The 25,162-nt window shown below is 39.1% G+C and overlaps 1 protein-coding gene across 1 annotated transcript in view; it reads left to right on the top strand.

Moving 5' to 3' along the window:
• Nucleotides 1–25,162, top strand: part of LOC128645612 (aldehyde oxidase 1-like) — a 365,796-nt gene that overhangs the window by 266,337 nt on the left and 74,297 nt on the right. Inside the window, exon 27 of the mRNA XM_053698719.1 lies at nt 11,068–11,163. Coding sequence (XP_053554694.1) covers nt 11,068–11,163 — 96 coding nt within the window. The remainder of the gene's footprint in view (nt 1–11,067; nt 11,164–25,162) is intronic.

Here is a 25,162-nt window from a genome sequence, read left to right as displayed (position 1 = left end):
TGTTCAGAGTCACCATTTTTAATGGCTTCCCTGATAGTGAATCTGTGGTTTGCCATCCTTTTAATTAATTACTTCAAATTTGAATCTGAATATTTTATGCAGATTTCCGGTACGACCATGGGCTCAAATATGACTCCCACATTTGACAATTTATATATAACCTGGTATGAGCTGATGATCGTGATTTATTATACCCACTTAATCGATGATGTCTTTATGGTCTGGCAAGGTAATAAAGTTGCATTAGAGCCATGGGTTAGTGATCTTAACCAGTTAGAGGTGCCTATTAAATTTAAATTAAAGTATTCTAGCGATAATGTGCACCTTTTGGATTTAAACATTTTTAAGGAAACATCAAAATTAGACTATAAGTTTTGAACCTCACTCTACACTAAGCCTACAGACAGGAACTCATTACTTGAAGCCCATAGCTGTCATCCTTCACATCAGAAATGAGGGGTGATCACCTCTCAGCTCACCAGAGTGGTACAGAATAAAACAGAGATACCAATCATGTTAACACAACTAGATATTATAGAAAGTAAGCTGCTGGAATGCTATGATCCCAGACTAGTTTTTGATACAAAAGCTAAGGTCCTAGAACATAGTCAAGATGAGATAAGAGCCAAGAATGAGGTGATTGCCAATGTGCCACTGTTGGATCAACTTTGTGACCACATATGACACTTCCCACCATCAGTAAAAGTCTTCTGTAAGACAATGTTGAGAATTGGTCAAACAGGACAGGTCCCTACCATTTTAGTGTGCTGATCAACCAAGAATGGCATTTCATTTCCTCAAGCTCGTAATTTAAGGACATCTTGGTTGAGACTGATCCTGCAAAATGCTATCAGAAAACCACATGGCTTAAGACCACGAAGAAGGGCTGCTTTCAATGTGGTGACTGCATCACCTGTAACAGCATGGTGAGAGAGTCTACCTTTCAACACCCACACCAGAACAAATGTTTCAATATACACCATAGGCTTACATGTACCAGTGACCATGTGATTTATATCCTCATGTGTCCGTGTTCTGATATACTATCATGGAAGCCATTAAAAATGGTGACTCTGAACAGCCTGCGGCACGCCATTTATCAGAGAACTAACATAACGTATCCAGTCTGAGAACCATGTTGCTAGACCACGTACCCCCATGCCAAGGGGAGGCAACAAAACGCAGAAGTTGCTGCAGATGGAGGCCAGATAGAGCTATACTCTGGACACGTTGATGCTAAGAGGATTGAATACAGTTCTGGACTTTAGCCCTTTCTATCACTAATGGATGGATTTAGGTTGGTTATCTCTGTTCTACTACCATACTCCAATAGGTACATGAAGCGTCTATGATATCAAAATGTAAACCGCATATATATTTTTATTCTAAAGCGGAATGATTTTTTTTTTATGCGATTTATATATAATGAAATTTCTGTGAAAATGGGGTTGATCCGTTATGATGTTATTAAAGTGTACATGGATAACATGCCTTGTTGGAACGCATTTTATGCAATCGATATGAGATGCGCTGCATCATCAAAGTACTGAGCTTGGTTTGTTATTGTTTTTGACAGCTGTCAAAACTCTCTCTGCCTTCACTCCATTTCACTGACGATTCAGGTTGTGATGCGTAATGATGACGTCAGTGCTATGGGACGGTGGTAGTCGCACACGAGAGCGGCGGGATTGGTACACCTGTGTTTGGTGATTAGTATGATTGTTGTTAGTATTCATTGTGTAAATGAATGTAGGGGTATTAACTGTTTTTCTTGAATTGGGACCTGTTTGATACATTTGATAAAGGAACCGGACCGGTTCCAAAACGTCATGTAGTTTTAAAATGTGGAATGAAAAGTTACTCTTGGCATCACTGTGTCCAGATGGTAACGTCGAGTGAATGCTTTTTTCAAGGATGGTATATATATATATATATATATATATATATATATATATATATATATATATATATATAAAATGTAGCAAAGAAGCACTCACTGAACGGTTCCAACTGTGACAAAAAGTTTTAATTCAAACTAGTGACGTTTCGGGACAGTAACAGTCCCTTCCTCTGACAAATTAACAATGTGAAAATGCAGGCCTTAAATAGGCACCAAACTGCCCTCCCCACGAGTTTGACCAATCATGGTCAAAGTTACATAACGTATCTTACCCAGTGACCAATAGTTATCAATAATACAAATCAAGTGTATATAGTGATTCAAGTGAATAGTGAAAAGTAATTAAAACATGAAACCCCGTGTTGCCAATAAAATGGGGGGGCAATCTCAGTCCAACCACACATATAAGTCAGCTAAATAACCTTAAAACTGTAAACAAAGCAGTAAAACAACAGTGAAAAAAGGGGATCGTAATTCAACCAATCATTATAGCCCTGGCCATGGAGATCGTAATCCCACCAATCAGCAGTGTTCTAACTTATAGGAATCATAGTAGCACCAATCAGCAACATTATGGCACTCCGTGTCAGATACGTCATAGCTACATGCGTTCAAGTTACGCCCACCTGTCACTGGCGATGCATATTACCTACAGCAGCAAGGGAATATCCCATCTAGCTAACTCTCAAACATAGCACTCACCGGATCGCTGCTTATCAATCATAAACAAATGAAGTACAGAGACCGCCCTTAACTTAACAGTATTAAATCTAAATGTGTAACTAATTTTGATCTGAATCAGTGTTAACACTACCATCTCAGGCATCTAAGGTCGTTCAAATATAGACCTGACAGTGTCTTGCAAAATCAAATCTGTCACTCTATGCGCGCAGATGAAAATCAATGTGTGAGCCCTGTTAGCATCACACTCTGTTCAACAGCTAAAGTAGTTCTGTCAAAGAAATGTCGAAAACTAACCTATCAAAAGTGTGTCCACGCCCATAAGGGCGTGTCAAAACATCGCTAAGTATTAACTGTATCTATGTGTCACCCTAAAACTGATGAGCGCACCTAGTGAGTTCTTACCATTACCACTCATCTGGTTGTGGCTAGCAATATCGATAGCACACATTGACAGACAGGGAGAGACATGGCTATTATCAGACCAGTGTTACATCAATAATATTAATATTAATGTGCGTGTTTTTTTCTCATAGCGGCCCCAAAATGTGATTCTAATCCATCTCTATGTATAAGCTACCTGAATACAGGCTCATATCCAGTGCATCAATCACCACCCTAAAGATAAAATCTATACAAAAATAAAAAAGTGAATAAGTCAATTCTATCATAATAAAAATAAATAAAAATAAAAATACAAATAAAAATTAGCCATTCTGCACCCATAATGGATGATATCAAAAAAGTCAGCTGTATATCACTGTCAGCTCATTGTGAAAGCATCGCAGGCTTGACAACTATCTATCAATCAAAATAGCGCTGATTATTAGTTCGGTGTGAGACAGACCACCCAAATGAAGGGCAACACGGGGTGTCAACAAAGTGAGACATAAAATTAAATGAGATAAAATTAAAATCAATTCGTCCATATAATGGACAGAAAAATTACAACATGATGTTAAGAGGGCCACATATGAATTTTACATAAGGGCAATATGGGACAGAGGAATCAGCATTATCATCAGTAATATTGTGCTCATAGTCCGATCAACTGTACTCAGGATATAGAACTGAATGAAATAAAGAAAACTCAATATTAGAAATGAATAAAACTAAATAAAATAAAATAAAATAAATATAAAAAAATAAAAATTAAAGCCACGGACCGAAATTCATTACTGCACGCTAGAAGTTGCCACCAACCCAGCCTTATACACAATATCCCCAAGGCCCAGTACCAACGGGTGATCAGAAATAATACCAATGAGATATTGTGCGAAGAACAACTACGGGACATGACACAGCGATTTATTGAAAGAGGATATAGGCAAAAGGATTTGCTAGAGATCAAATCATGTGTGTTATCAACGGTGGAACCAGGAGAGGAGACCCCATCTAAACAAGGAGATCAACTCACTTTTGTGACTACATACTCACTAGAGATCATACCACTAACCCATACCATTAAGGAAGAATGGAAGCTGATTGAAGCAGATCACACTCTGCCTTTCAAGAATTGGAAGGCACCGAGGATAGGGTTTCGACGAGGAAGGAACTTGAGAGATCATCTTGTCAAAGCAGATGTCAACCCTGAAGGGGGTGCACGGACATGGCTGAGGACGAAAAAGAAAGGGTGCTACCGTTGTATTAGCTGTGTGACTTGCAGTGGGATGATCACTGGCTCCCACTTTCGTCATCCTGAAAACAACAAGACATACGAGATCAAGTACTATCTAACTTGCACTACTCAATTCGTAATATATCTTCTGAATTGCCCTTGCGGGAAATTCTATATTGGCAAAACAACTGACGATGCTAGGACGAGGATGGCCAACCACAGGTCCAGCATTCGCTTGGCCATAAGAAATAAAAAGGCAGACCAGCCGGTGGCAAGACACTTCTTGGAGGCAGGCCACACCGTCAATGATCTGAGATTTCGACTGATCGACCATGTACCAATCCCACGGAGGGGTGGAAACAGAGATAACATGCTACTTCGCAAAGAATCAAGGTGGATCTATGAACTGGGTACCCTCAGCCCCAGGGGTCTCAATACCCACACAGGATGGCAATGTTATCTATGAACTTTGAGGTCCAGGCTATATGAACTCTGATGTCCATTTCATTGAGAGTTCATGATCCATTAGTCCTTATCCTTTATTCTTTTCTCTCCTCCCCATCTATTTCTCTCTATTTTACTCTATTTCTTTATTCTATTTTTTCCTCTATATTTATTGCTGTCTCTATATCTCTGTATCTCTCTATTTGGCTGTTTCTATTTTATCTACAATTGGTCTTTTTTCTTTTTGCTCTTCTTCTCCTTCCCCCCGTTTCTTTTTCTTTTTTTCCTTTTTTTTTTTTCTCTTTTTTTCTTTCTCTTCCTTTAGCTTTTTCATTCCATTTTTTCTTGCATTCTTTTTTCTCCTTTTTTCTTCTCTTCATTTAATTTTTCTTCATACTTATTATTTTTATTTTTATTTTATTTTATTTTCATATTTATTTTTATTTTCATTATTATTTATATTTATTTTCTTTTATTTTTATATTTATTTTTATTTTATTTTATATTTATTTATTTATTTATTTTTATTCTTATTCTATTTTATTTTATTCTATTTTATTTTATTTATTAATATGAATTTTATTTTTATTTTTTTATTTTTATTTTATTTTTATTTTATTTTTATTTTTATTTTTACTTTATTTTGAGTTTTTATTTTTATTATTATTATTATTTTTATCTTTATTTTATATTATTTCTATTTATATTAATTTTTATTTTTTTATATTTATTTTATTTTATTTTATTTAGTTTTATTCATTTCTAATATTGAGTTTTCTTTATTTCATTCAGTTCTATATCCTGAGTACAGTTGATCGGACTATGAGCACAATATTACTGATGATAATGCTGATTCCTCTGTCCCATATTGCCCTTATGTAAAATTCATATGTGGCCCTCTTAACATCATGTTGTAATTTCCCTGTCCATTATATGGACGAATTGATTTTAATTTTATCTCATTTAATTTTATGTCTCACTTTGTTGACACCCCGTGTTGCCCTTCATTTGGGTGGTCTGTCTCACACCGAACTAATAATCAGCGCTATTTTGATTGATAGATAGTTGTCAAGCCTGCGATGCTTTCACAATGAGCTGACAGTGATATACAGCTGACTTTTTTGATATCATCCATTATGGGTGCAGAATGGCTAATTTTTATTTTTATTTTTATTTTTATTTATTTTTATTATGATAGAATTGACTTATTCACTTTTTTATTTTTGTATAGATTTTATCTTTAGGGTGGTGATTGATGCACTGGATATGAGCCTGTATTCAGGTAGCTTATACATAGAGATGGATTAGAATCACATTTTGGTGCCGCTATGAGAAAAAACACGCACATTAATATTAATATTATTGATGTAACACTGGTCTGATAATAGCCATGTCTCTCCCTGTCTGTCAATGTGTGCTATCGATATTGCTAGCCACAACCAGATGAGTGGTAATGGTAAGAACTCACTAGGTGCGCTCATCAGTTTTAGGGTGACACATAGATACAGTTAATACTTAGCGATGTTTTGACATGCCCTTATGGGCGTGGACACACTTTTGATAGGTTAGTTTTCGACATTTCTTTGACAGAACTACTTTAGCTGTTGAACAGAGTGTGATGCTAACAGCGCTCACACATTGATTTTCATCTGCGCGCATAGAGTGACAGATTTGATTTTGCAAGACACTGTCAGGTCTATATTTGAACGACCTTAGATGCCTGAGATGGTAGTGTTAACACTGATTCAGATCAAAATTAGCTACACATTTAGATTTAATACTGTTAAGTTAAGGGCGGTCTCTGTACTTCATTTGTTTATGATTGATAAGCAGCGATCCGGTGAGTGCTATGCTTGAGAGTTAGCTAGATGGGATATTCCCTTGCTGCTGTAGGTAATATGCATCGCCAGTGACAGGTGGGCGTAACTTGAACGCATGTAGCTATGACGTATCTGACACGGAGTGCCATAATGTTGCTGATTGGTGCTACTATGATTCCTATAAGTTAGAACACTGCTGATTGGTGGGATTACGATTTCCATGGCCAGGGCTATAATGATTGGTTGAATTACGATCCCCTTTTTTCACTGTTGTTTTACTGCTTTGTTTACAGTTTTAAGGTTATTTAGCTGACTTATATGTGTGGTTGGACTGAGATTGCCCCCCCATTTTATTGGCAACACGGGGTTTCATGTTTTAATTACTTTTCACTATTCACTTGAATCACTATATACACTTGATTTGTATTATTGATAACTATTGGTCACTGGGTAAGATACGTTATGTAACTTTGACCATGATTGGTCAAACTCGTGGGGAGGGCAGTTTGGTGCCTATTTAAGGCCTGCATTTTCACATTGTTAATTTGTCAGAGGAAGGGACTGTTACTGTCCCGAAACGTCACTAGTTTGAATTAAAACTTTTTGTCACAGTTGGAACCGTTCAGTGAGTGCTTCTTTGCTACATTTTATCTTCTATCTCATAGCACCCTGACAAGTTGCAAAAGTTGGTGAGAGTGCACTTACACCATCGCTTGAAATATATATATATATATATATATATATATATATATATATACACACACACACATTAGCGCCCTTTGCAGTCAAGTAGCTGAAAACATGAAAAATCATATTTATGCAATATTCATATTTAAAAAAGTGTGTATGTACTATAACTATTTCACAATCCAATGTTCTTCATATAGGGGAATATGTACAAGTATTAGATATGTATATATCTATACCTAAAGTTTTATGCAAAAGTTTAGCCACCCCTGACAATTTCCATGATTTTCATTTATAAATAATTGGGTGTTTGGATCATCAATTTTATTTTGATCTATCAAATAACTTAAGGACACAGTAATACTTCAGTAGTGAAATGAGGTTTATTGGATTAACAGAAAATGTGCAAAATGCATCAAAACAAAATTAGACAGGTGCATACATTTGGGCACTCCAACAGAAATATTGCATCAATATTTAGTAGAGCCTCCTTTAGCAGAAATTACAGTCTCTAGACGCTTCCTATAATGTGTAATGAGTGTGTGTATTCTGGCTGAGGGTATTTTGGACCATTCCTCCTTGCAAAACATCTCCAGTTCAGTTAGGTTTGATGGTTGCTGAGCATGGACAGCATGCTTCAAATCACCCCACAGATTTTCAATGATATTCAGGTCTGGGGACTGGGATGGCCATTCCAGAACATTGTACTTGTTCTTCTGCATAAATGCCAGAGTAGATTTTGAGCAGTCTTTTGGGTCATCTTGTTGAAATGTCCAGCCCCGGCGTGACTTCAACTTTGTGACTGATTCCTCAAAATTATTCTCAAGTATCTGCTGATATTGTGTAAAATCCATGGAACCGTCAACTTTAACAAGATTCTCATTACCAGCACTAGCCACACAGCCCCAGAGCATAATGGAACATCCACCAAATGTTACTGTGGGTATCAAGTGTTTGTCTTGGAATGCTGTGTTTTTTTGCCGCCATGCATAATGCCACTTGTTATGACCAAATAACTCAATCTTTGTTTCATCAGTTCCCAGCACCTTCTTCCAAAATGAAGCTGGCTTGTCCAAATGTGCGTTTGCATACCTCAAGCAACTCTGTTTGTGGCTTTTTTACACAAAAGGCTTCTTCCGCATCACTCTCCCATACAGCTTCTCCTTTTGCATAGTGCGCTGAATTGTTGAACGATGCACAGTGACATCTGCAGCAAGAGGATGTTGTAGGTCTTTGGAGGTGGTCTGTGGACTGTTTTTGACCGTTCTCACCATCCTTTGCCTCTCCGATATTTTACTTGCCCTGCTACTTCTGGCCATAACAAGAACTGTGCCTGTGGTCTTCCGTTTCCTCAGTATGTTCCTCACAGTGGACACTGACAGCTTAAATCTCTGCTTTTTGTAGCCTTCCCCTAAATCATAATGTTGAACAATCTTTGTTTTCAGGTCATTTTAGAGTTGTTTTGAGGCCCCCATGTTGCCACTCTTCAGAGGAGAGTCAAAGAGAAGAACAATTTGCAATTGGCCACCTTAAATACCTTTTCTCATGATTGGATACTTCTCTCTATGAAGTTCAAGGCTTAATGGGCTCACCAAACCGATTGTGTGTTCCAATTAATCAGTGCTAGGTAGTTACAGCTATTCAAACCAACAAAATGACAAGGGTGCCCAAATGTATGCACCTGTCTAATTTTGTTTTGATGCATATTGCACATTTTCTGTTAATCCTATAAACCTAATTTCACTACTGAAATATTACTGTGTCCTTCAGTTATTTGATAGATCAAAATGAAATTGCTGATCCAAAGACCCAATTATTTATAAATGAAAATCATGGAAATTGTCAGGGGTGCCTAAACGTTTGCATATATATATATATATATATAAATATAAAATATTTAATAGTAAAGAATATTGGAATGTGAAATATTCATATTTCATGTCGGGTTAGCGCACTTGAGAAACCGTGATTGGGTTTGCATGTGAGTATGGTTGTTTTTTTTTTTCATTTTTGCTCTCCTTTGATGTCTATAGGGGAAAACTGCAGTTGTCTTTTTGCACGTCTTGGGTCTACTTTCAACTAGTAATATGCACCCTACCTGACATGCACAAAAAGCTTACTTCTAGCGGAGGAGCGATACATACTTAAATACCTGACAGAAGTTATTTATATTTCACATTACAATGTTCTTCACATACAGAAAAAAATATTTTTATTTAAAATAGATATTTCTACATATATCTATATACAGGTGGCCCTCGGTTTACGCCGGTTCAATTTGCGCCGTTTCAGAATAACAACCTTTTTTTCAGTCATTGGACTGCTATTGAAATGCATTAAAAATCAGTGCACTAATTAAAATAGCCAGTAGGTGGAGCTGTCCGCTTGTGTTTCAGCAAAGTTAAAGGGCCATAATACCCAAATGTTTAAACACTTGAAAGTGATGCAGCATAGCTGTAAAAAGCTGACTAGAAAATATCTCCTGAACATCTTTATGTAAAAAAGAAAGATATTTTACCTCAAAAGTTCCTCAGTAGCCACCTCCCATTGTAAAGGATTTCTAAGCAGCATTTTAGTGTGTCTGTCCTGGGACAGCTGAAAGGATGAGCCTCGTGAACGCTCATATTATTTCACCAATCAGGTAAAGGAAGCTTACTATGAAATCTCATGAGAGTTAAGTGAAATCTCATGAGATCACAGTAAGAGTTCATGACCTCAGCACTGCTGATGCTGATTGGCTGCTGTTCATTTCTTCATTTTTTTTTTATTTGTACCTGCAGCTGGGAGCAGGTGAAGTATAACTTTTTACACAGAACTTACTCTGCTGAGCTGAGGAGATTGTGAGGTAAAATATCTTCCTTTTTTATATAGAGATGCTCAGGTGATATTTTCCTGACAGCTTTTTACAGTTATACTGGATCAATTTCAAGTGATTTAGCATATGAGTATTATGTCCCTTTAAGCTAGTTTAACAGTGGTGCAGAACCAATATTATCTAACATGCTAACAATGCAGAGAACTGATTGCAGAAAAATGCAAGTAAAAAAAACGTTTTTGTTCATTAAACTTAGTTTGATGATGATGCAATCTGTTGTGTAATTATTTTTTTAGGTGATGTTTAGCAAATGTTTTTGTTCATTAAACTTAGTTTGATGATGATACAATCTATATTAATAGGTTTATAATGCTGTTTAGCATTTAAAGTCTTCATTTCAAACCTTTAAAAATAATGTATTAGGCGTTACTTATGACAATTTTGAGAGGGGCCTAGAACCTAACTCAATCACTTCCCATTGACTTACATTATAAATTAGGTTTCAATTTACAATGGTTTCGATTTACAACCATTCCTCCTGGAACCTAACCCCTGCGTAAACTGAGGGCTACCTGTATACTTATACCTGTATGTATATATATATATATATATATATATATATATATATATATAATTTAATATTTAAAAGAATATTTTTATCAGATAGGGTTTATATGAGTGTAACCGTTTGTTTATGTATTTTTGTTGTATTTGGTGCACTTTTTTTTTTAACTCTTTTTTTTTTTTACACAAGGTCTTCACTCACGCTAAACCCAATGACCACAAATTAATTTTTTGCCCGGCGGTACACCTTTACTTTAAAATAATTTTGGTTATCGCGACTCGTGCTAACGTTAGAGTGCCACTTGTAATCTAGCCCATCATATTTAAAACCACTTACAGTAAAAAAAACATGTTTTTAAATAAGTAACTATTATTTTAAAATTGTGCTTGTTAAATACTTTTTATTAATCTTCAACCTTCAATGTTTCCTTATTTTAACTAAACATGTTGTTCATAAAATGATCGCTATAAAATGAAAGCACCCTGCCATGTTGCCCTTTTTTTTTCTTTGAGAGAATAATTATGATTTTATTATTAGGCTTCAGCTCTGGTTCATATCTATCGAGATGGTAAAGTGTTGATTGCTCATGGAGGAGTAGAGTTAGGTCAAGGACTTTACACCAAGACCATGCAGGTAGGAAAACATTAACATGGTGGAATCTACAGTGGCTCCCAAATGAGCAAGTGATAATATTGTAAAAAAGGAAATAGAAATGTGTAGAATCAGTAGAGAGGGGAGGTACCATAAGACATAGAAGTGTTACAGCTAACAATATTCTAGGAAGTGTATTTCACAGTACTATTCATAATTCTTCTTCCACTTATTTTCAGTTTATCTTTTAGTTTTTTCTGCATATATTAAATGGATTCCTCCATGTCATCATTTTTTCACCTTCTTATATTTTCTCTTGCTTTCTTACCCATTTATACCTCACACCTATGCTTTTCATAATATACTAAAACGTCTCACTGCATGCTCATCCCTTCATTTAACAAATAAAATACATCACAATATGCAGAATGAGATTTAAGTATAATGTATATCCACATTTATATCTAATTGTTGAATTGCAGTTTATTAGAGTTCTTGATGTCATGATTAACCTCTGAATGATAGTTGCATTTATACAGCATCCAACAAACAGATCACCACAGCAACCACAAAATATTTAATATGTCCTTCCATTCACCTTCTCCACATCACTACCTCATCAATCTATTCATTTACCAATCCTTATCTTACTCTTCTACAGTATGTCCTATTTATTATTATTAACTCACAATGTTACTTTATAAAACCTTCAATTACATTCTTTATTCACAAAAATAGTTAGAGATTCATCAGAGAACTAAAAGTAGTGTTGTTCTAAGGGAAGCTGCCTACTCAAGAACAGCATCAAGCACATGCTATCTAACATGAAAAGTAATAGTATTCATTAAATTAATGAAAACGTTATATTGATATCAGTCTTGTCTCATTTTAAGAGTAATATAGCTCTGAAATAGTAGACAATTGTTAGCTGCAAGAGAGAAATAACTATTTCATGACATACTTATTCTTCCTTTTGTACGGTGTCTATTTTAGGACATCCTTGCTCCCTCCTCCAATACTCCCTCCTCCCTCATTTAAAACTCCATGCTCCCTCCTGCAAAACTCCCTCCTTTCTCCTCCCTCCCCCAAAACTCCCTCCTCCATCCTTTAAAACTCCATGCTCCCTCCTGCAAAACTCCCTCCTTTCTCCTCCCTCCCCCAAAACTCCCTCCTCCATCCTTTAAAACTCCATGCTCCCTCCTGCAAAACTCCCTCCTTACTCCTCCCTCCTCTAAAACTCCATGCTCCCTCCTGCAAAACTCCCTCCTTACTCCTCCCTCCTCCAAAACTCCATGCTCCCTCCTGCAAAACTCCCTCCTTACTCCTCCAAAACTCCATGCTCCCTCCTGCAAAACTCCCTCCTCCAAAACTCCATGCTCCCTCCTGCAAAACTCCCTCCTCACTCCTCCAAAACTCCATGCTCCCTCCTGCAAAACTCCCTCCTCACTCCTCCAAAACTCCATGCTCCCTCCTGCAAAACTCCCTCCTTACTCCTCCAAAACTCCATGCTCCCTCCTGCAAAACTCCCTCCTTACTCCTCCCTCCTCCAAAACTCCATGCTCCCTCCTGCAAAACTCCATCCTTACTCATCCCTCCTCCAAAACTCCATGCTCCCTCCTTACTCCTCCCTCCTCCAAAACTCCATGCTCCCTCCTGCAAAACTCCCTCCTTACTCCTCCCTCCTCCAAAACTCCATGCTCCCTCCTGCAAAACTCCCTCCTTATTCCTCCCTCCTCCAAAACTCCATGCTCCCTCCTGCAAAACTCCCTCCTTACTCCTCCCTCCTCCAAAACTCCATGCTCCCTCCTGCAAAACTCCCTCCTTACTCCTCCCTCCTCCAAAACTCCATGCTCCCTCCTGCAAAACTCCCTCCTTTCTCCTCCCTCCCCCAAAACTCCCTCCTCCAAAACTCCATGCTCCCTCCTGCAAAACTCCCTCCTTACTCCTCCCTCCTCCAAAACTCCATGCTCCCTCCTGCAAAACTCCCTCCTTACCCCTCCCTCCTCCAAAACTCCATGCTCCCTCCTGCAAAACTCCCTCCTTACTCCTCCAAAACTCCATGCTCCCTCCTGCAAAACTCCCTCCTCCCTCCTCCAAAACTCCATGCTCCCTCCTGCAAAACTCCCTCCTTACTCCTCCCTCCTCCAAAACTCCATGCTCCCTCCTGCAAAACTCCCTCCTCCAAAACTCCATGCTCCCTCCTGCAAAACTCCCTCCTTACTCCTCCCTCCTCCAAAACTCCATGCTCCCTCCTGCAAATCTCCCTCCTCCAAAACTCCATGCTCCCTCCTGCAAAACTCCCTCCTCCAAAACTCCATACTCACTCCTCCCTCCTCCAAAACTCCATGCTCCCTCCTGCAAAACTCCCTCCTCCCTCCTCCAAAACTCCATGCTCCCTCCTGCAAAACTCCCTCCTCCAAAACTCCATGCTCCCTCCTGCAAAACTCCCTCCTGCAAAACTCCCTCCTCCAAAACTCCATGCTCCCTCCTGCAAAACTCCCTCCTCCCTCCTCCAAAACTCCATGCTCCCTCCTGCAAAACTCCCTCCTTACTCCTCCCTCCTCCAAAACTCCATGCTCCTTCCTGCAAAACTCCCTCCTCCATCCTCTAAAACTCTATGCTACCTCCCTGAAAACTCCATTGTGCGTCGTGCGTCAGGTATCAGGCGTCAGGCGTCAGACGTCAGGTATCAGACATCAGGTATCAGGAGTCAGATGCAGACATCCGGTGTCAGACATCAGACATCAGGACTCAGGTGTAAGACATTAGGTGTTAGGAGTCAGACCTCAGGTATCAGACATAAGGTGTCAGACATCAGGTATCAGACGTCATGGTGTCAGACATCAGGTATCAGAAGCTTGTATAGCGCAATGATAACTTTTTTTTATATGTTATATTTGTTATTGTAAAGATTTACGAAAAATATATATATATATATTTGTTATATTTCAAAAATATACATTTTTTAGCTTATAGTATATAAATTCATGAACAGATATATATCACAAAATTTAAAAAATATTCAAGGATGGCTTTGATATTTTATGGATTGTGCTGTGATATTGTGTGATTTATTAAAAAATAAAATATATTTGTTATATTTCAAAAATATACATTTTAGCTTGTAGTATATTCACTCCTGAACAGATATATATCACAATATTTAAAAAAATATACAAGAATGGTTTTGATATTTCATGGATTGTGTTGAGATATTGTGCGATTTACGAAAAAAATACATATATGTAATATTTAAAAAATATACATTTTAGTTTGTAGTATATGAACTCCTGAACAAATATATATCACAACATTTAAAAAATATACAAGGATGGCTTTGATATTTCATGGATTGTGTTGTGATATTGTGCTATGACTGAGCTATGATGTCTGATGCATGAGAACGGATGGAGTTTCTTAGGAGGGAGGATGGAGTTTGTTAGGAGGGAGGAGGGAGTTTGTTAGGAGGGAGTGTCCATTCTCCTCTGAACCTCTGTCAATCAACAACCCATACTCCCTCCTACCTCCTAAAAAAATCTGTCAGTCATCCAACAAAACTCCATCCTCCCTCCTAACAAACTCCCTCCTATCAAACTCCCTACTCCCTCCAAACAAACTCCCTCCTAAGAAACTCCATCCGTTCCCATGCATCAGACATCATAGCTCAGGCTTAGCACAATATCACAACACAATCCATGAAATATCAAAGCCATCGTTGTATATTTTTTAAATGTGATATATATCTGTTCAGGAGTTTATATACTACAAGCTAAAATGTATATTTTTTAAATATAACATATATTTATTTTTTTCGTAAATCGCCCAATATCACAATACAATCCATGAAATATCAAAGCCATCCTTGTATATTTTTTAAATGTTGTAATATATATTTGTTCAGGAGTTAATATACTACAAGATAAAGTGTATATTTTTTAAATATAATATATATATATATATATATATATATATTTTTTTTTTATTTTTTTTTTCGTAATTCGCACAATATCACAACACAATCCATGAAACATCAAAGCCATCCTTGTATATTTTTTAAATGTTGTGAAATATATCTGTTCAGGGTTTGTATACTACAAGCTAAATTGTATATTTTTTAAATATAACATATATTTTTTTTTTCGTAAATCGCACAATATCACAATACAATCCATGAAATATCAAAGCCATCCTTGTATATTTTTTAAATATTGTGATATATATTTGTTCAGGAGTTAATATACTACAAGATAAAGTGTATCTTTTTTAAATATAATATATATATATATTTTTTTTTTTCGTAATTCGCACAATATCACAACACAATCCATGAAACACCAAAGCCATCCTTGTATATTTTTTAAATGTTGTGATATATATCTGTTCAGGAGTTTATATACTACAAGCTCACGTTTATTGGAGTAGCCGTGTTAGTCCAGAGATTTAGATATCAAAATAACAAGAGTATTGCATTGAGCAATGATACTTTTTTTATTGGACTAACTATACATTTATAAGATGACAAGCTTTCGGAAGAGTTCCTTCCTTTATCAAGTCTAAAGCAATACTGACCAATTCAATGGAATTTACAGATTGTATCTTAAAACACAGAATAGCTAAGAAGACAGTGCAGGGAGAGGAGGGGGTGTCGTAAAAATCATGAGGGGGGCTTAGGTAACAGGCAGACAGTGTCCAGTGTAGGAGAACAGACAGGGGAAATATATAGCTTTACATAGAGCATATACTGACATAAAGTTATATATCAACATTGAATCATTATCTATAAAGATGTGAAATTGTATATGCAGGGGGAATACCAAAGTTAAAAAAAGACAAAAGTGTGGACATAGGTTTACCTGTGCACCTATGTATAAAGAATGTGGAATATACAATGTAATTGACTAAATTAAAGTACATTCCAAAAAGTTTGATAATGTGTTAAGAATCCAGAGTCCACATTTAGTCCAGAATTAAACAGGTTGAAGTGCATTATAATTTTCATTTCAAAGGTTTTTCTTTCCATTGTGTTTTTGAAGTTGCCTCTGAGAATTTTGATTTTGAGGTTTTGGATGGAGTGGTCAGGTTGGGTGAAATGGTGACCAACAGGGGTGCAGTATTTTGTTTCACAGTGGTTTTTGATTGAGTGTCTGTGTAAGTTCATTCGAAGGTGCAGTTTTTGGCTTGTTTCTCCAATATATCATCCCATTTCACATGCAGTGCAATATATCATGTATACCACATTTGCAGATATACATGAATATGCCCCTTTAATGTTATAAGATTTATTATTGTGATTTGCTGTGCTGCTTTCACAAACGTGTTGACACAGTTTGCAGAGAGCTTTATAGCAGCACTTGGTTCCATTTTGAGTGTTCTTTTTCTCAAGGGGTAGCTTCCTATGTACAAGTTTCTGCTTTAGGTTAGGTGCTTGTCTGTATGCCAGGATTGGGGGTTTTGGAAAGATTTTTTTGAGTGTGGGATCCCTAAGAGTAGTGGCTGTAAGTCTTTTATGATTTTTCGTATCCCTTCCACAGCAGGGTTGTATTTGACTACTAGTGGGATACGTGATATGTTTTCTTCTCCCTGTATTGTAGTAAGTGTTCACGTGGAATATTGAGGGCAGAGTTAATTTTTTTATTTATAATCCTTGTTTTGTAACCTTTTTCTCTGAATGATTGGGACAGTGTGATGAGGTGTTTGTCACGGTCCTTGGTATCTGAGCAAATTCTGTGGTATCTTGTAGCCTGACTGTAGATTATGGATTTTTTAATGTGACTGGGGTGGGAGCTGGAGCTGTGGAGGTAGCTGCATCTATCTGTTGGTTTCCTGTATCCAGATGAGTGTAGTTTGCCATTTGTGATGGATATTGTTGTATCCAGGAAGCTGACACAGTCTCTAGAAAACTTCATTTTAAGCTTGATTGATGCATGACAACAGTGAAATGCATATCAACATTAATATATACTTCCTATCATCCTGCAAAAAAATGAATCTCATTCCAAATTGACTGAAAATTAAGAATCCACTTGCAACCACTCATAACTGGGAGTATGCTGAAAAACTTTGCAGATGTACCAGTGAGAAACTGAGAAATAACCTAATTCATCAACTATACAGCAAAAAGCAAATAATAAAAGACCAAAAGCAGCTCCTACTACAAAAACTACAAGAAAATAATGGGTACAAGGAAGAAATTAAAAAAGAAATGCAACACTTCCACAAAGCACAACAACAAAATTTTATCAAGAAGAAACTTGCATGCCTGTCACAAAACAGAATAAAACACCAAATGCAAGAAAACAGAGCTCCAGGTGACAGATCAACTACAACTTCAACATCAAGTGACCAAACGTCCACAGACAATAACAGCACCTCATTTAAAACACAAACTGTCACCAACCAAGAAAACCACACAGAAAACTCAGGGATTGTGAACCTTTCAAACTACCACCTGTCAGGGCCAGAGATATCAGTACTGTGTAAAGGATTATCATTCTGTCCAAGTACAAATCTAGACAAAATCCAACTGTACTCAGACTTAGAAGAATTCTTCAGGAGATTGCGGCTAAAAGAATTCTTCTATGACAAAGAAAATACCAGCACTATGGAGGACTACAATGGAAGGAAAAAGAACACAATCTTCACACCTGCACCAGGACGCTGCACAAAATTGGACAGCTATATTGAAAGTTTCAGGTTGAGAACTGCATCTCTGCTCAGCACACAGCAGAAAAAAATAATGTATAACCTCTCACGCTTAGAAAAAAACGCTATAAAAAACTTAAGAAATAATGAAAATATTACCATTAAGCCTTCTGACAAGGGAGGAGCAGTGGTGATCATGAATACACAGGACTACATCACAGAGGGATATAGACAATTATCAGATCAAACTTATTACAAAAAACTGGAAAAGGACCCCACCCAGGAATACACTTTGCAACTTAGAAAACTAATAAAAACATTCCCTAAACACACGCAACATAAACTGGACAAACTGGTGCCCTCTAACCCTAGCATAGGGACATTTTACATGCTCCCAAAAATCCACAAACCAGGGAACCCAGGAAGACCAATAATAACAGGCATGGACACTCTGACTGAGCAACTATCGGGCCTAGTGGAGAATATTCTTAAGCCCTTAGTTATTAACACCACTAGCTTTATAAAAGACACCACTGATTTTCTTAACAAAATCAGCCAGATAACAGAATGGCCAGAGGATACTATACTTGTGACAATGGATGTGGAATCCCTGTATAGCAATATTCCACATAAAGATGGTATTGATGCCTGCTTAAACTTTCTTTCCTCCAACAGCCCTAACCAGACATATAGTGCTTCTACAGTCAGTAAACTTACAGAATTTATACTTACTCACAATTATTTCATCTTCAACCACTCCATCTACTTACAAATCATGGGAACAGCCATGGGCACCAAAATGGCACCACAGTACGCAAACCTCTTCATGGCTGACTTAGAACAGAGATTCCTAGCCACTCACCCTCACAAACCCTTCAAATACTTTCGCTACATCGATGATATTTTCATCATATGGACAGAAGGAGAAAAAAACCTTGAACATTTTCATAAATCATTTAATCTATTTCATGCATCAATCAAGCTTAAAATGAACTTTTCTAGAGACTGTGTCAGCTTCCTGGATACAACAATATCCATCACAAATGGCAAACTACACTCATCTGTATACAGGAAACCAACAAATAGATGCAGCTACCTCCACAGCTCCAGCTCCCACCCCAGTCACATTAAAAAATCCATAATCTACAGTCAGGCTACAAGATACCACAGAATTTGCTCAGATACCAAGGACCGTGACAAACACCTCATCACACTGTCCCAATCATTCAGAGAAAAAGGTTACAAAACAAGGATTATAAATAAAAAAATTAACTCTGCCCTCAATACTCCACGTGAACACTTACTAAAATACAGGGAGAAGAAAAACATATCACGTATCCCACTAGTAGTCAAATACAACCCTGCTGTGGAAGGGATACGAAAAATCATAAAAGACTTACAGCCACTACTCTTAGGGATCCCACACTCAAAAAAATCTTTCCAAAACCCCCAATCCTGGCATACAGACAAGCACTTAACCTAAAGCAGAAACTGGTACATAGGAAGCTACCCCTTGAGAAACAGAACACTCAAAATGGAACCAAGTGCTGCTATAAAGCTCTCTGCAAACTGTGTCAACACGTTTGTGAAAGCAGCACAGCAAATCACAATAATAAATCTTATAACATTAAAGGCGCATATTCATGTATATCTGCAAATGTGGTATACATGATATATTGCACTGCATGTGAAATGGGATGCTATATTGGAGAAACAAGCCAAAAACTGCACCTTCGAATGAACTTACACAGACACTCAATCAAAAACCACTGTGAAACAAAATACTGCACCCCTGTTGGTCACCATTTCACCCAACCTGACCACTCCATCCAAAACCTCAAAATCAAAATTCTCAGAGGCAACTTCAAAAACACAATGGAAAGAAAAACCTTTGAAATTAAAATGATAATGCACTTCAACCTATTTAATTCTGGACTAAATGTGGACTCTGGATTCTTAACACATTATCAAAAAATTTTGTAATGTACTTTAATTTAGTCAATTACATTGTATATTCCACATTCTTTATACATAGGTACACAGGTAAGCCTATGTCAACATTTTTGTCTTTTTTAACTTTGGTATTCCCCCTGTATATACAATTTCACATCTTTATAGATATTGATTCAATGTTGATATATAACTTTATGTCAGTATATGCTCTATGTAAAGCTATATATTTCCCCTGTCTGTTCCCCTACACTGGACACTGTCTGCCTGTTACCTAAGCCCCCCTCATGATTTTTACGACACCTCCTCCTCTCCCTGCACTGTCTTCTTAGCTATTCTGTGTTTTAAGATACAATCTGTAAATTCCATTGAATTGGTCAGTATTGCTTTAGACTAGATAAAGGAAGGAACTCTTCCGAAAGCTTGTCATCTTATAAATGTATAGTTAGTCCAATAAAAAAAGTATCATTGCTCAATGCAATACTCTTGTTATTTTGATATACTACAAGCTAAAATGTATATTTTTTATATATAACATTTATTTTTTTCGTAAATCTGACGTCTGATACCCGACGTCTGACGTCTGATACCCGACGTCTGACATCTGATACCCGAAGTCTGACGTCTGATACCCGACATCTGATACCCGACGTCTGATACCCGACGTCTGATACCCGACGTCTGATACCCGTCTGAAATCTGATACCTGACGTCTGATACCCGACGTCTGACGTCTGATACCTGACGTCTGACGTCTGATACCTGACGTCTGATACCCGACGTCTGACATCTGATACCTGACGTATGATACCTAGCGTCTGACACCTGACGTCTGATACCTGACGTCTGATACCCGACGTCTGACATCTGATACCTGACGTCTGATACCCAACGTCTGACGTCTGATACCTGACGTCTGATACCTGACGTCTGATACCCGACGTCTGACATCTGATACCTGACGTCTGATACCTGACGTCTGACACCTGACGTCTGATACTTGACGTCTGATACCCGACGTCTGACATCTGATACCTGACGTCTGATACCTGACGTCTGATACCTGACGTCTGATACCTGATGTCTGATACCTGACGTCTGATACCTGACGTCTGATACCTGACGTCTGACGACTGATACCTGACGTCTGACATCTGATACCTGACGTCTGATACCTGACGTCTGATACCCGACGTCTGACATCTGATACCTGACTGATACCTGACGTCTGATACCTGACGTCTGACGTCTGATACCTGATGTCTGATACCTGATGTCTGACGTCTGATGTCTGACGTCTGATACCTGATGTCTGACGTCTGATACCTGATGTCTGATACCTGACATCTGACACCTGACGTCTGATACCTGACGTCTGATACCTGACGTCTGATACCTGACGTCTGACACCTGACGTCTGACGTCTGACGTCTGATACCTGACGTCTGATACCTGACGTCTGATACCTGACGTCTGACATCTGATACCTGATGTCTGACGTCTGATACCTGATGTCTGACGTCTGATACCTGATGTCTGACGTCTGATACCTGATGTCTGACGTCTGATACCTGATGTCTGACGTCTGATACCTGGTGTCTGATACCTGAAGCCTGATATCTGACGTCAGAGGCAACTTCAAAAACACAATGGAAAGAAAAACCTTTGAAATTAAAATGATAATGCACTTCAACCTATTTAATTCTGTACTAAATGTGGACTCTGGATTCTTAACACATTATCAAAATTTTTTGTAATGTACTTTCATTTAGTCAATTACATTGTATATTCCACATTCTTTATACATAGGTACACAGGTAAACCTATGTCCACACTTTTGTCTTTTTTTTAACTTTGGTATTCCCCCTGTATATACAATTTCACATCTTTATAGATATTGATTCAATGTTGATATATAAGTTTATGTCAGTATATGCTCTATGTAAAGCTATATATTTCCCCTGTCTGTTCTCCTACACTGGACACTGTCTGCCTGTTACCTAAGCCCCCCTCATGATTTTTACGACACCTCCTCCTCTCCCTGCACTGTCTTCTTAGCTATTCTGTGTTTTAAGATACAATCTGTAAATTCCATTGAATTGGTCAGTATTGCTTTAGACTTGATAAAGGAAGGAACTCTTCCGAAAGCTTGTCATCTTATAAATGTATAGTTAGTCCAATAAAAAAAGTATCATTGCTCAATGCAATACTCTTGTTATTTTGATATACTACAAGCTAAAATGTATATTTTTTATATATAACATTTATTTTTTTCGTAAATCTGACGTCTGATACCCGAAGTCTGACGTCTGATACCCGACGTCTGACTTCTGATACCCGACGTCTGACGTCTGATACCCGACGTCTGACGTCTGATGTCTGACGTCTGATACCCGACGTCTGACGTCTGATACCCGACGTCTGACGTCTGATACCCGACGTCTGATACCCGTCGTCTAACGTCTGATACCCGACTTCTGATACCCGACGTCTGATACCCGAAGTCTGACGTCTGATACCCGACGTCTGATACCCGACGTCTGACGTCTGATACCCGACGTCTGATACCCGACGTCTGATACCCGACGTCTGATACCCGACGTCTGACATCTGATACCTGACGTCTGATACCTGACGTCTGATACCCGACGTCTGACGTCTGATACCTGACGTCTGATACCCGACGTCTGACGTCTGATACCTGACGTCTGATACCCGACGTCTGACGTCTGATACCTGACGTCTGATACCCGACGTCTGACGTCTGATACCTGACGTCTGATACCTGACGTCTGACGTCTGATACCTGACGTCTGATACCTGACGTCTGACGTCTGATACTTGACGTCTGATACCTGACGTCTGACATCTGATACCTGACGTCTGATACTTGACGTCTGATACCTGACGTCTGACGTCTGATACCTGACGTCTGACGTCTGATACCCGACGTCTGATACCCGACGTCCGACATCTGATACCTGACGTCTGATACCCGACGTCTGACGTCTGATACCTGACGTCTGATACCCGACGTCCGACATCTGATACCTGACTGATACCTGACGTCTGATACCTGACGTCTGACGTCTGATACCTAACGTCTGATACCCGACGTCTGACATCTGATACCTGACGTCTGATACCTGATGTCTGACGTCTGATACCTGACGTCTGATACCTGACGTCTGACGTCTGATACCTGACGTCTGATACCTGACGTCTGATACCTGATGTCTGATACCTAATGTCTGACGTCTGATTCCTGATGTCTGATACCTGACGTCTGATACCTGACGTCTGACGTCTGATACCTGACGTCTGATACCTGACGTCTGATACCTGACGTCTGATACCTGACGTCTGACGTCTGATGTCTGATACCCGATGTCTGATACCTGATGTCTGACGTCTGATACCTGATGTCTGACGTCTGTTACCTGATGTCTGACGTCTGAGACCTGACGTCTGATACCTGACGTCTGATGGCTGACGTCTGATACCTGACGTCTGATACCTGATGTCTGACGTCTGACGTCTGATACCTGATGTCTGACGTCTGATACCTGATGTATGACGTCTGATACCTGATGTCTGAGGTCTGATACCTGACGTCTGATACCTGACGTCTGACGTCTGATACGTGACAGCTGACGTCTGATACCTGACTTCTGATACCTGACGTCTGACGTCTGATACCTGACGTCTGATACCTGATGTCTGACGTCTGATACCTGACGTCTGATACCTGACGTCTGATGTCTGATACCTGACGTCTGATACCTGGCGTCTGACGTCTGATACCTGACGTCTGATACCTAGCGTCTGACGTCTGATACCTGACGTCTGATACCTGACGTCTGACGTCTGATACCTGACGTCTGATACCTGACGTCTGATACCTGACGTCTGATACCTGATGTCTGATACCTAATGTCTGACGTCTGATACCTGATGTCTGATACCTGACGTCTGATACCTGACGTCTGACGTCTGATACCTGACGTCTGATACCTGACGTCTGATACCTGACGTCTGATACCTGACGTCTGACGTCTGATGTCTGATACCCGATGTCTGATACCTGATGTCTGACGTCTGATACCTGATGTCTGACGTCTGATACCTGATGTTTGACGTCTGAGACCTGACGTCTGATGTCTGACGTCTGATGTCTGACGTCTGATACCTGACGTCTGATACCTGATGTCTGACGTCTGACATCTGATACCTGATGTCTGACGTCTGATACCTGATGTTTGACGTCTGATACCTGATGTCTGACGTCTGATACCTGACGTCTGATACCTGACGTCTGACGTCTGATACTTGACATCTGACGTCTGATACCTGACTTCTGATACCTGACGTCTGACGTCTGATACCTGACGTCTGATACCTGATGTCTGACGTCTGATACCTGACGTCTGATACCTGACGTCTGATGTCTGATACCTGACGTCTGATACCTGGCGTCTGACGTCTGATACCTGACGTCTGATACCTAGCGTCTGACGTCTGATACCTGACGTCTGATACCTGATGTCTGATTCCTGACGTCTGATGTCTGACGTCTGATACCTGACGTCTGATGCCTGATGTCTGATACCTGACGTCTGACGTCTGATACCTGACGTCTGATACCTGATGTCTGACGTCTGATACCTGATGTCTGACATCTGATACCTGATGTCTGACGTCTGATACCTGATGTCTGACGTCTGATACCTGACGTCTGATACCTGATGTCTGACGTCTGATACCTGACGTCTGATACCTGTCTGATGTCTGACGTCTGATACCTGACGTCTGATACCTGACGTCTGATACCTGACGTCTGATACCTGACGTCTGACGTCTGATACCTGACGTCTGATGTCTGATGTCTGATACCTGATGTCTGACGTCTGATACCTGATGTCTGATACCTGATGTCTGACGTCTGATACCTGACGTCTGACATCTGATACCTGACGTCTGATACTTGACGTCTGATACCTGACGTCTGACGTCTGATACCTGACGTCTGACGTCTGATACCCGACGTCTGATACCCGACGTCCGACATCTGATACCTGACGTCTGATACCCGACGTCTGACGTCTGATACCTGACGTCTGATACCCGACGTCTGACATCTGATACCTGACTTATACCTGACGTCTGATACCTGACGTCTGACGTCTGATACCTAACGTCTGATACCCGACGTCTGACATCTGATACCTGACGTCTGATACCTGATGTCTGACGTCTGACACCTGACGTCTGACGTCTGATACCTGACGTCTGATACCTGACGTCTGATACCTGATGTCTGATACCTAATGTCTGACGTCTGATACCTGATGTCTGATACCTGACGTCTGATACCTGACGTCTGACGTCTGATACCTGACGTCTGATACCTGACGTCTGATACCTGACGTCTGATACCTGACGTCTGACG

Source organism: Bombina bombina, chromosome 1, assembly GCF_027579735.1.
Source record: "Bombina bombina isolate aBomBom1 chromosome 1, aBomBom1.pri, whole genome shotgun sequence".
Lineage (NCBI taxonomy): Eukaryota > Metazoa > Chordata > Amphibia > Anura > Bombinatoridae > Bombina > Bombina bombina.
The sequence above is the reverse complement of the archived record's forward strand: the minus strand, read 5'-3'. Positions and strand labels throughout refer to the sequence as shown.